This window comes from Phocoena phocoena, chromosome 10 (assembly GCF_963924675.1).
Source record: "Phocoena phocoena chromosome 10, mPhoPho1.1, whole genome shotgun sequence".
Taxonomy (NCBI): Eukaryota; Metazoa; Chordata; class Mammalia; order Artiodactyla; family Phocoenidae; genus Phocoena; species Phocoena phocoena.
The window spans coordinates 56,384,530-56,398,354 of NC_089228.1; the positions used below are offsets into that span (position 1 = coordinate 56,384,530).

The 13,825-nt window shown below is 36.8% G+C and overlaps 1 protein-coding gene across 1 annotated transcript in view; it reads right to left on the reverse strand.

Annotated features, from left to right (window-relative positions):
* The window catches only part of CMC1 (C-X9-C motif containing 1), a 56,732-nt gene extending 47,447 nt beyond the window's left edge, over window positions 1-9,285 (reverse strand). The window contains exon 1 of the mRNA XM_065886192.1: window positions 9,202-9,285. Coding sequence (XP_065742264.1) covers window positions 9,202-9,244 — 43 coding nt within the window. The 5' untranslated portion in view covers window positions 9,245-9,285. The remainder of the gene's footprint in view (window positions 1-9,201) is intronic.
* Window positions 9,286-13,825: the final 4,540 nt, after the last annotated feature.

Sequence of the window (13,825 nt, forward strand, 5' to 3'; positions counted from 1 at the left end):
CATAGTGGCTGTATCAATTTACATTCCCACCAACAGTGCAAGAGGGTTCCCTTTTCTCCACACCCTCTCCAGCATTTATTGTTTGTAGATTTTTTGATAATGGCCATTCTGACCGGTGTGAGGTGATACCTCATTGTCGTTTTGTAAATTATGAAAATAAACATTTAAGTTCAACATGTACCTCAAATTATTATGCTATGTGAGTATGACCACATTTTTAATGAGTGAATGGTCTACAGTGTATATATGTTAGGGCTACAGCCTCCAAAAAGACTGTTACAGAAAACAGCCTTAGAGGTCTTCCCAGAAAATGAAGTGAATAATAAAAACTGCTTAAGCTATTGGAAGAAAGTAACTTTTTAATCTAGGTGAAGGCAGGGATAAATAATACACAGCAAACAAGATCCGTAACTAAAAAGCAGTTAACTACAAATAAACTAGCACGTAGGCTGAAAGGACAAGTACTAGACAAAGCATATCATCACCTACCAAATCCACCACTCACGTCTGACACAGCACCAGTGTGCTGGGCAGCCACTTCCAACTCATCAGAGTCGGCATAGAGAAATGGTATTTGCTGCCTTTGACCACGCGTCATTTGACACAAATGGCTAATTCAGCCTCTTCACTGTGGTGTGAGACCAGGTACCCAGCACCAGATACTGCAGCCAGCAGTACTGAAGGACAGTTTGATGAATTAACAAATCAATGTAATCATGAATTAATTCTGGAATGAAAGTGGTCCAGGTAGAACCTTAAAACCAAGGAACAAAAATGTCAGTCTTTATCACTGTCCAAATCGACGTGCATCAAACACAAACCAAGAGAATTGACACTTACACAAAAATATTAGAAAAATACCAGAACCACCACAATTGGATAAACATTCACCTCCTTTGTTTCCCTTGAAAACAATGACGAATTTTTATTACTGTCCAATACAGTGGCTTCAAACTTAGACGTCTACCAGACACCTCAAAGTTCACGTCCAGAACTAGACTCCTGATCTATCGATCGCCAAAAACTAAAATAAAATAATAAAATTTCTCCACACACAGGCTTCCCCGTCTCTGTTAACCACAACTCCATCCATTACTTGCTCAGGACAAGTAACAGGGAGTCGTCTTTTTCTCTCTTAACTCTGTCTTCAAAATACACCCTGGGTGTGCTCAGTCTCACCATCTCCACCATTACCACCCCTCCACTTCACCACCCTCTATCAGGTGGACCATCATGGTAATATCCCTAAACTGGCGCCCCTGGTCTGCCCTTGCCAGGGCATCTACTCTTAACGCAGCGGCGAGTGATGCTAGCACATTGCAGATCAGACCCCGTCTCCTTCCACTGCTCTAAGCCATCACTACCTTTCATTTGGCTCCTCAGTGCCCACAAGACCCTGATTCTATCCACTGTCACCCTCCTGAACACTCACTTCCCACTCTCCTCCTCAACTCATCCCACCCTAACCACAGGGACCTTTCTGGTGCTCAAACATGCCAGCCGCATCCAGTGCCTCAGCATCTTTTCACGTGCTACTCCTGTTCACATCATTCCTCCCAGAGATACTGCACATCTCACTCCTTCACCTCCTACAAGAATTCTGTTCAAATGTCACCATCTTAGTGAGACCCATGCTGACCACCTACTAAAAACTGCAGCCCCGGGGATTCCCTGGTGGTGCAGTGGTTGAGAGTCTGCCTGCTGACGCAGGGGACGCAGGTTCCTGCCCCGGTCCGGGAAGATCCCACATGCCGCGGAGCGGCTGGGCCCGTGAGCCATGGCCGCTGAGCCTACGCGTCAGGAGCCTGTGCTCCGCAGCGGGAGAGGCCACAACAGTGAGAGGCCTGTGTACCACAAAAAACAACAAACAAAAAACTGCAGCCCCTTCTAACACCAGCACCCTCCCCACGGCCTTACCCAACTTTATTATTCTCCAGGTCACTTGTATTTACTTATAATAACTTACAATATTTATCTCCCTCCTTTCCTGAAACCTAAGGGCTATCATGGCAAATGTCTTTGTCTGTTTTATTCACTGTTCATATAATGGTGACTACTAAGTGGGAAATACTCAGTAAATGTTTTTGAATGACCACGTTCCATATAACCCTAAGGGTCCATTCAAGTGCCTAAGAGAATCTGAAAATTCCATTTTGGCTTTGTAAAAATATATTTTTAGTCATGTAATAATTGACCAACACTAAAACATATGCAAATAGTATTATCAAATGCTAACACTTTGGAGACAGCCAATATAGTAAAATATGATGCCAGAAAAACTTGTTTATGGGCCTCAGAACAAAATTTTTCTATTATATCTATTTAATTGAACAATACTCTGAAAATCTGAGTAAATCATAAGAAATCATTACTATTTAGAACTACTTCCTTATGTGATTTCAGATTTACTCTATATTTTGCTTCCCTCAAAAAACTGAACCACAAAAATTAACTGGGAGATACATACTAGGCAACAACTGTTATAACATCTGATTTCAAATTTGCTTCCTGAAAATAATTGTTTTCATGTACTGACTCTGTAAATGTAACAAAATCAGTAACTTGTAATGATACACACAAAAATACTGCTTTTATCTGTTTTAGACATTACAGTTTGAAACAAATTCTAGCCCCATCCCAAAAAGAACTGATTATTTTTTAAATAGTTCTAAACCTACCAGTCTAGTGCATTCCAGGGTTCTGTACAAACCAAACTTCCCCTTTATTTTCCACAGACATACAAGATTTCTCTAAGAATGTATTTAGTAAAAATATAACTATTTGTGTGTATTTGCAAGAAGTTTACCAGTCACAGGCTCTGATTAGAATCCCAATCACAACTCAAGGATCATCAGATAGCTTAAATGAAGTGTGATCTCGTACTCAGATTTTACATACAAGGGCATGGTACTGTTTAAAGATGACACTTAGTTTTGGATTAATTGCTCATAAGATGAAAGGATTTAAGTCTATTACAGTAGCAAAGTAATTGAAAGTCAAATAGCTAGGAAACTAGGAAAATAATACAAACTTGTTAATACTGATAGAAGTTATAACACATTTTTATTAAGAATATTTACTCATTTTAACAAATATTTCTAAGTTTCAAGCCATGTAATTTTTTGGTTTTGTGTTCAAATGTAGACTTTTCACTCTTATACCTTCAGAGATGAGTTGCATAAATCAGTTGTTAAAAACACTAGATTCATCTGCTCTGACAATATTCCCTGCTAATTTAGCCAATTAAAGATTTAGCTGAAAGTGGGGGGGTGGGTGATGAACTGGGAAATTTATACACTAATATGTATAAAATGGATAACTAATAAGAACCTGCTGTATAAAAAAAATAAAATAAAATTCAAAAAAAATTTTAACTTAACTTCTAAAATTAAAACATACTGCACCTTTGTGAAAGAAGAACTAGCCATTTTATTCAAGAGGAGTACTAATGTCCAATTACAGATAATTTTATTACAAAACTGCCATTATTCAGAAACAAGACCAATAAGTCAAGACAATCATTAAGTCCTACAACAGAAGTGTGAATTAATAAATGTAACTGAGAACTACTAAGTCAATGAGCAATGACCATATCATATACTTTGTTCAGTTTTAAAAATCATTCAGCTGTACTTGTGACTGACAGAGGTCTATTATTCGTGATGCCACTGGCATGACATCAGCCCAACAGACATACATAATAACTTTGATTGAACACAATTATTTAATTAAGTATTGTAAAGTTATTAAATACATAATAACTTTTACTGTGTCCATGTGCAGAAAAGAGTTACCATGGCAGGCCTGACACCGCTCTCCTTAGAAAGGCCTGCTTACAAGGCTGGCCCTTAGCTGGTGTCAGAACCTGGATTTGGGAAGAATTCCCACCATTCCCTAATTGATGAGAGCTGCTCACTGCGCCTAAACTGTCTGGGTAAACCACGTAGTTTGTGTTCAACACCTGCTTTCCTTCTGGGAGTCTGGAATTTTGGTACATGCTATGCAGAGGCTGCCACATTGACTGACTCCCAGTTAAAAGTCTGAGGACCGAGTCTCTAACGAGTTCCCCCGGAGACATTTCACACGTTGTCACAATTCAACCATGGTGGAATTAAACTCACGCTGAGTGACTCTACCAGGAGAGAACTCTAGGAAGCTTGCACCTGGTTTCCTCTGGACTTCGTCCCATGTGCTTCTTCCCTTTGCTGGTTTTGCTCTAATAAATCTTAGCCATCAGTATGACTATATGCTTAGTACTATGAGTCTTTGTAGGAAATCACCAAACTCAGGGGTGGTCTTGCGAACCCTGACACAGACCCGTGTAGGTCCAAAGAAGAGGACTTGTGCTTTAAATCTCTTTATATTTCTTAGAATATATAACATACTCCTATACATAAAAGATACTCATATTTTGTGATTTTATATATTATCCTCCTAACATATCCAAACCAGTCTAAAGATGTGTTGAATCTCTACATCAGTGTAACTTAACATTGGTGAACCGGTTAAATGGCAAAAATACATGTGATAATACAAGTACAATTCAAACAACAAAGGAAAAGCTTTGGGCAGGTTCAAGTAACAGAGTTGGTTAGAAGATTGATTACTTTGACCATTTACAGTCTGCAGCCATCCAATTTGTTTTAATGATGTCTTGATAGTTCTCTGCCTGCAAATATCCTAAAGAAGATCCTGGGGCTTCCCCGGTGGCGCAGTGGTTGAGAGTCCACCTGCCGATGCAGGGGACACAGGTTCGTGCCCCGGTCCGGGAAGATCCCACATGCCACGGAGTGGCTGGGCCCGTGAGCCATGGCCACTGAGCCTGCATGTCCAGAGCCTGTGCTCCGCAACGGGAGAGGCCACAACAGTGAGAGGCCTGCGAACCGCAAAAAAAAAAAAAAAAAAAAAAGAATATCCTAAGCATTCTTAATTTGAATTTCTTTTTTTGTTAATTCATCCATCTTTGGAATTTAGCAAAATATAACATATTTCAGTTGTGTGTGACTGATAAAGACGGCAGGCATTTTATCAAGCTTCTGTGTTATTTAACGACAGTTCTGTGATGTGTCAAATAAACAATCCATGCTTCCTTATACTTGATACAATTCCTTTAGAACCAATCCTACCTATTGGCCAGTAGATCAAAAAGACTGCCACAGAAATCACTGATAAAAAAGAAACACTGAAATATGATAAAAGAAGGCCCAAGGGATGAAAGGAGTGAGTTGGAGAATATATCCAGGTTAAAGAAATTTCCAGGCCACCCCTGATGTCAAAGTACTTTTCTGGTCTTGATCTGTCATAACAAAAAGCAAAAAAGGTTCTTACTATTTTTAAGGCAAACTTCTTTACTCAGCATAGAGATGTTATATCAAATGCCAATTATGCATTTCAAAAAAGCAAAGAAATACAATGAATTTTTACAAAACACAGCAATTCGGTGACTCTTTTTCTTATGAAGGCTCTATTTCCAGAAAAAAAATTATAGCACTAGAATGCATACTTTACCATTATGTATGAACAAACAATATTTTTAAAAATATTACTAACACAGAAAATATAAATCATTAAATTAGTGAAGAGTCAAACACATGGGAAAAGTCACAGAGCGGGAAGTAGCCTCCAGAGGTCATCAAACCATCCTCCTAAAACACTATACACATTGGTAAGTCCCCGATTCAAGAAAAAGCAATGATTCCACCATCACACTTGATGGAAGGGGACTTCTGTTTTGGCTTTTGGGAGGTGGGGAGATTGAGGGGAGAAAGGCAGAGACTGGCCATTCTAGAATTTTTCTTCTGTACCATTCCCAGTGTATTCAGCATTCATTGTGTTACTTTGGTCGTTTATTTTAGTGGCTCTACTCACTGCCACTAATACCACTGGCAAAAGAAGAACATTATGAAGTTTTCTATTTAAATCCATTGTTCAACTGCCTTTCTTTTGATGTATGCTTTACCAACAGAGTTTATAATCTTGTGAAAGTTTATGTAGTAGTGAGATCCAGATTCTCAATTCTGTATCTAATCACCAAGTCAAGCCATCTTTACTCATCAAATCAAAACTAAGCTATAAAGGAAAAAAGTGATGAGCATTCTTTTTCTCTTCAAAAGGAAACAAAAAAAATCTATTTTATAAAGACAAAGATTCTCAAGTTGACACCAGTTTACTACAACACTGCTTAACTGTCACCCAAAAGCTGAGACTTTCTTGTTTCAGGTTATAATTTTCATTATATGGAAACGGCAAGGTTACCATGACTTCATAAAAATTAACTGTAGAATTAGAATCTTGTAATTATAGATAAAAGTTAAATTTTATTAGTATCAGGGGCTATAACAATGAAACATTCTAAACATTATCCACTACTTAAGACAAATTTTAAGTGTGTTTAAACATAAGGTGAAATGTGCAATGCAGACTAAATCAGTGTAGAGTAAAAACCCAATAGTGTACATATAGATAATGAAGGGATCAGGGAAGCTGGTTAAAACTTATAATGAAGAGAGAACTAGTAAGAATATAGCAACCTGGCTGAAATTGATATTCATTAGGGTACCCTCACATCAATAGGGAGCATTTGGATGCTGTGGTCTTTATCAGTGTCCCAGCTGGTAATGGTTGAAGGTTAATGCCTTACCCCATTCTGTTCAATTTTCTATCCTAATTAGCCCTCCAAATCTATAGCTGTGAGCACCAAGTGTCTGTGCTCAAAAGAAACTAATTAATGCTAGCAAATTAGATCAAGTCCAAAGATCCAACAGCCAAACTCTTAGTTAAATGCTCCTTGTTAATAGGAAGTGTAGCTGTCAATAACTGCTGTTGGTGACTATAATGAGGCATCCTTTTTTTCATTGAAAGTGATTTCATTTCTCTTTGTCACTGGAAAAGCTGTTCCATTCCCTTCACAAACCTAAGTTGCTGGCAGCCTGACCCAGTTCTTATGATCAGCCAGGTTGAAATGACATGAAAAAATAAAATAAAATCAAACAGAAAAGCTTTCCTACATAATCATGTTTCAGGCATTTAACAGAAAATCAGATCACTTATTAGAATTCCTATATCTTTACTCAAGAACTGTACAATTAGGATGCATAATGCTTTTATGTAAAATCCTGTAATTATTTAATAAAACAAAGGCTATAAACAGTAAATAAACCACAATGGAAGTGTTCTGATTCTAAATTCCGTCTTATTGTTCAGTTTAAATGTAGCTGTTCTGCTCCCACTTGAGCAATGCCAGTTTATGTTCTATCCTAGTTCACATGGTTAAACAGGAAGATCATTCTTTTATAAAACAATCAATTTTAGATTCTAAAACACTGTTTTGGACCATATGGCCTGACAAAAAATCAATATATGACATCTATAAAAATTCAAATACTCAAAGATCATTTGTTATAACGTGTTCTAGTAGGGACAAATGCATTGAAATCACTCAAATGGATTTCAAATTTTAAGATGCTTTCAGTCTTCAGAAGATTTTAAGTATGGTAAAAAAAAAAAAAAAAAGATCAACATCCTAAGCAACTTAAGTTTTTATAAAGAAGCAAAAACTAAACATTTTCTTTTCTGTACCATTACAAAGTAATAGGTGTGTAACACAAATATTTTAAAGTTATACTCTATTTCTTTCATTTCAAAGACCAAAGTTTCATTGTCTAAGAGCAAAGCAAAGGTAGTTCTGAAACCCAAACTCGACCATTTCACATTTTCACCTGAATCATGTAAGAAGTCTATAATTGAGTTATCTAGCTTTCTTTCATTCTAGATATCAGAATAACATGTTACAAAACCCTATAATTTTATTATCCATTTTTAAGTTTTATCCTCCCTCACCTGAATCAGGATATTTTTTTAAAGTCCTATGAGGCAGGTGGAGGGTTACCTCTTGAGACCATCAGCATGACACCTGCTGACGCCAGGTGTGCACTGAACCCTACCCGCAGGTGCCAACGGAGTAACTTCTCCTGACATCTGGGGGTGGGGGAAAGGAAGGTGCTCTGATTATACAACTAATTCATAATGAAAGCAAGACCATCAAATGATAAAAATAAATTACTGATAACTTGTTAATAAATTTATTTACAGATGGATTTAATTCAAACCTGATTTATAGGTGGATTTAAAATGGGAATAGCTCATGATAAATCATTTAAGAAAAAGAAATTACCATCACACAATGTCAATTCTGAGGAACTATTCTTTTATTGGCTTTGTCCATCAGTCCCAGAGGTCATTCTCTAAGGAGATAGCATCTAAGGGACAGAAATGTGCCTAGCACCCAAATGTTATTGACACAGTCCCCAAACTACAGCTGACACAGCCTGGCTTCCTGCGGAGAAACTTGCCGGGCACTGCAGCCCATCAGCCTCACTAAGCATTACTGTGGTCCCTCAACGAAGGCTACAAGGGATGCTGGGAAAACAGTCCACATCAGCACAATTTTACCACTGTTTCTTTGCCATGGACATTCCAAGAGGAAGATTTTTATTAAAAAAACATTTCTACAATAATACTGCTATCTGCTTTTCTAATTACCCATCATTTATGGCCTCATTTTTCATCTTCTACGCCTTTGTATTTTTCACTATAATATTACATATTAATCAACATATATCTAGATTTATAGAATACAGGCATATTTTATACTAAAACATTTTTCAAAGAATACATGCATATGTGGGTGTCTAGTGCATGCATTTACATAGATATCTTCTGCTCAGAAATGTAGAATATAGAAAAGTTTTTAAAAAGACTTGTAAGTACTACTGAGATTCCATTAACAATTCAATAATAGACAACAACGCCAAAGAAAATCATCTTAGACTATATTCCTATATGAATATGTTGATAGAGGAAAAACAGGCACACATTACATTTGATGTTTCTTCTTTCCCTATCAGAATCACCAGAATAACTTGTTTCTCCAAAATATGAATACAAGTTTTTCTCTCTATATAACTGTACATCTGGGAAAAAATGCTTTTTACTAGGAATCTGGGAGAATATTTTTAAATTGTAAATGAATTGAACACTGCCTGGAAGTTCTGAAAGCTGAAATACTGGTATCTGAGTGAAAGGATAAGAAGCAATTCATACATATTAATTCATTGACTACTTGATTCCAAGGCTAAGGATTAAATTCAGATCATGATATAAAAAACGTATTTGATCTTCATATGAATATTTGAATCTTACCTTGAACTTGTTCAGAACATCTCTCTCGGGCCTTTTCTCTCATTATTTTGGGGATCAAAACATCTTTTTCGACATGTCTGAGATGCTGCTCTGAAAAAAAAAAAAGACCTTCCTTTAATATAGTAAAGTCTCAGGTAAATCACCAGTTTGGGGAAAAATGAGCACTCTGGTCTACTTAAAATAAAAGCCTAGGCAAATATATTAAAAAGTGACTCTTCTATGACCTCATGAAATTGTGACTCTTCAGTCGCTGAAAATCATTCTAAATATTGTTTTATATACAAAAGAAAAAATGTGAGGGTGTAGGCAACATCTTTTAAAACATTCTGCAAACTATGTTGCAACACTTTTATTTGATAACACATTCCATGTAGTCTTGGCAAAATTAAAGTCATAAAGTGTTATAATTTTTTAATTCATATAATCCACAAAAAGAGGATTTTAACAATACAGTACTGAGATCCAACGATAGATGAAGAGATCCAAGATTAAGAGACATGTGAGTAGTTTCTCTACCCAGTAACAAGAGTAGCTTAAGAAAGAGCTGGCAGAAGAAGAAAAAGTGGAACTCGTGTGCATAGAAAAACAAACTACAGGAGGTTTCTATGCACTTTAAATAGAACTACCTCAGTTAGACTAACACAGCAGCCGGAGCACCTGCTCCAGACTCCCACCTGCTCCTCAAATTCCTAGAGAACCCTGAAATCCAAAGGGGTAAGTATCCTCCAAATGATCAGGAATTCTGAAAGGCAAAAGGCAGATGAGATCAGATTAAAGGAGGCAATCTTATCCCCAGAGTTTTTTCCCAGGAAAAAACTGATACCAAAAGTAGGAAGTGGGCTTCCCTGGTGGCGCAATGGTTGAGAGTCCGCCTGCTGATGCAGGGAACACGGGTTTGTGCCCCAGTCCGGGAAGATCCCACATGCCACGGAGTGGCTGGGCCCGTGAGCCATGGCCACTGAGCCTGCGCGTCCGGAGCCTGTGCTCCACAACGGGAGAAGCCACAGCAGTGAGAGGCCCGCGAAATGCATAAAAGAAAAAAAAAAAAAAAAAAAAAAAGTAGGAAGCATGCTCCACGCTCTGAAGCAGGAGAAATGGGGAGGAGACATCCCTAGAGGAAACCAAAGCATTAGTGGTCGAAATACCACAGCAGGAGCCAAAGGAGGTCACTCTTCTGCTGCCTTCAGACCACAGACAGGTAAAATAAGTAAATACAGGCACTTATCTCCATAAGATCAGAAAGTCTCTCAGTATCTATCTAGTGACACTTAAGACCAGGAACCCCTAAACTTTTCCTGGTTCCCAACATCCTCTGGATGCAGCTATGAAGTGATACAGTATTTGTAGAGAGGGTAAGAGGGCATCTCAAAAAGCAAACAAAATCAGCAATAACCAAACAGCCAAGAATCACCTAAATTTGTTGAAGGACAACACAGTGAAAAGGAGAACCCAACTGTAATTAATCAAGAAGTAAACAACTCCTAAGAGGGTGAAAAGAATAAAGAAAATAAGATTTTCAAATAAATATAATATACTGAAGCAAATAAAAAGACATGAGTCCTCAGAAAGAAACAAATCATAGGTCACCTAAATGCACTTTGATGAAATATCTGAAGCTCAAAAATCCTAAAAGCTTCTAAAGGGAAAAAAAAAATCACCACACAGAGGAACAGGACCAGATTTACATCGTGTTTCACAGGCAAGATGTGGATGCAAGAAGATAATGACGAAATAACATCAAAGTTCTCAGAAAGAATTACTTTATATCCAAGAATTCCAGAGCCAATTAGGAGTGAAATTAAAGATATTTTCAGATATGTAAGAACTGAAAAGTTTCTCTCTTTCAACCCCACCAAAAAAGAAATGATCTTTATCATAGTGTGACAAACCAAGCCACTAATCCAATGTGGTGATGGAAAACAAGAATCCTTCTGTATGCACAGGGAGCACATGGGCAGGAGTTCAGGCAGGTAGAGCAGAAGTGACTCTTCTCTGCTTCTGTGTCTGGGGCTCATCTGGGAAGACTCCAGCCACAGGCCCTGACTTCAATAGCCACAAAAGCTGGGGCTGGAGGATTTACTGCCAAGAAGACTTCTTTCTTCACATATTTATCTGATGTGTGGACTGGAAAGGCCAAATCACCTACACAGGGTACAGTGGGTAGGTGGCCTTTTCTGTTGTGGAAGCCGTGCAGCCTTGTTCCTGCTACCTTATATGTTGATTTCAAGTCACTGGGCTCAGCCTACACTCCAGTGGAGGGAGGGCCACATCACACAGAGCCTGAGGGAGGGAAGATACTGTTGTAACCTTCTTTGTAAAATAAAATCTGCCACAAGAAGTAATAGAGAATGTATTCTGATCAAATAAAATGAATCCATGATGTACAAGTGTAAATATATAAGGCATAATAGAAAACATACATTTAAATTTACATGTTAAAACTGTAGAGTACTTGAAAAACATCATCAACTAACTTGACCTAACGTTTATAGAATACTCCACTCAATAACAGCTGAATATTTACCAACATAAACTATAGTCTGGGCTAGGAAACAAATCTTAATAAGTGTAAAAGAATTCAAATCATACAAAGTATGTTCCCTGACACCAGTGTATTTAAAGTAGAAATCAGTAACAAAAGGATCTCTTGATAATCTTCAAACATTTGACACTAAATAACACACTTTAAAATAACCCATGGGTCAGGAAGAAATGAAAAGGGAAATTAGAAAGTATTTTGAAATGAAAGAAAATATATCAAAATTTGTGTGATGCAGCTAAAACAGTACTGATAGAAAAATTTATAGCACTAAAAGTTTACATTGGAAAAAAGGATGGTCTTAAATCAATGACTTAATCTTCCACCTTGAGAAATTTGAAAAAGAATAAAGAAACACAAAGCAAAGGAAAGAAATAATAAAACCTAAGCATAAATCAATGAAATAGAAACCAAAATAAACAAGCAAAATGATAAAGAAAAGCAATAAACCAAAACTGGTTCTTTGAAAACATTATTAAAACTGATAAACCACCTTGCCAGTAAAAAAGGAGGTCACAAAGATCAGAAATGATACACATTTTTATATAATAATAATGTATTTAAGTGATCTTTAAATGTAGGTCAATAAATTTGACAACGAAGATGAAGTGGACAAATTCCTTGAAAAACACAAATAACCAAACCTAACTCAAAAGGACATATAACCAGCAGAGCCCTATATCTATTAAGAAAATTGAATCTGTAGTTAAAAGCTTTCTCACAAAAAAATTCCAGACCCAGAGAGCCTCACTGGTGAATGTGGCCAAACATTTAAGAAAGAAATAATATCAATTCCATACGAACTCTTTCAGAAAACTGCTCTGAAGCCAGCATTACCCTGATACCAAAACCTGGTAAGACATTACAAGAAAAGAAAACTACAGTCCAATATCCCATCATGAATACAGATGTAAAACTCTTTACAAAAGATGAGCAAATTGAATTCAGCAATACAAAAAAGGATAATACCTCATGACTAGGTGGGGTCTATCCCAGGATTGCAAGCTTCACTTAATATTCAAAAGTCAAGAAATGTAATTCATCATATTAAAAAACTAAAGAAGGAAAGACAAGTGGTTATGACAACAAGCCACAGAAAATACATTTGACAAAAACCTAGTATCCATTCCTAATTAAAACCCTCAGTAAAGTAGGAACAGAAGGAAACTTCCTCAACAGGATAAATGGCATCTAAAGAAAAACCCACTGCTGATATCATATTTAATGGTGAAACACTGAAATGTTTTCCTCCTAAAACAGGGAACAAAAGATAAAGAAGTCTGCTCTTACCATTTCTATTCAGCATTATACTGGATGTTCTAGCCAGTGCAATAAGGCAAGAAAAATAAAAGACTTCCAGATTGAAAAGGAAAAAATAAAACCATAGTTACTCAAAGATCATATAATCATCTATATAGAAAATCCAATAGAATCTACAAAAAGTTACTAGAACTAGTACATGAGTTTAGCAAGGCTTCCAGATACAAGATTAATATACAAAAATCAAATGGAAATGACATAATAAAAAGTCAGAGGACTAGAAAATAATTCAATAATAACCTTCCAATCTATAAAATACAAAATAGCTTTTTAAAAAATGAGCTGGGGCTCAGGAACCTGCAAGACAAGAAAAGATCTAACATTGATTTTACCACAGTCTCAGAAAAAGAGGTAAAAAGAATGCAGGGCTGAAAAAATATTTGAAGAAATGACTGACACCTTTACGAACTAGTCAAAAGACAAAAACCTATTAATTCAAGAAAACAATTGAAAACCTAAAGAAATACACACCCAGACAAATCATAATCATACTTCGGAAAATGAGAAAGAAAAATCTTCAAGGTGCAGGGCAGAAGTTGAGACACAGATGTAGAGAACAAAGGTATGGACACCAAGGGAGGAAAGCCACGGTGGGGAGGGGATGGTGGTGTGCTGAATTGGACGATTGGGACTGACATATATACACTGATGTGTATAAAATTGATGACTAATAAGAAACTGCTGTATAAAAAAATAAAATTCAAAAAAAAAAATCTTCAAGGCATCAGAGAGAAATATAGCAGAACAAAAATTCAAAAGACAAAG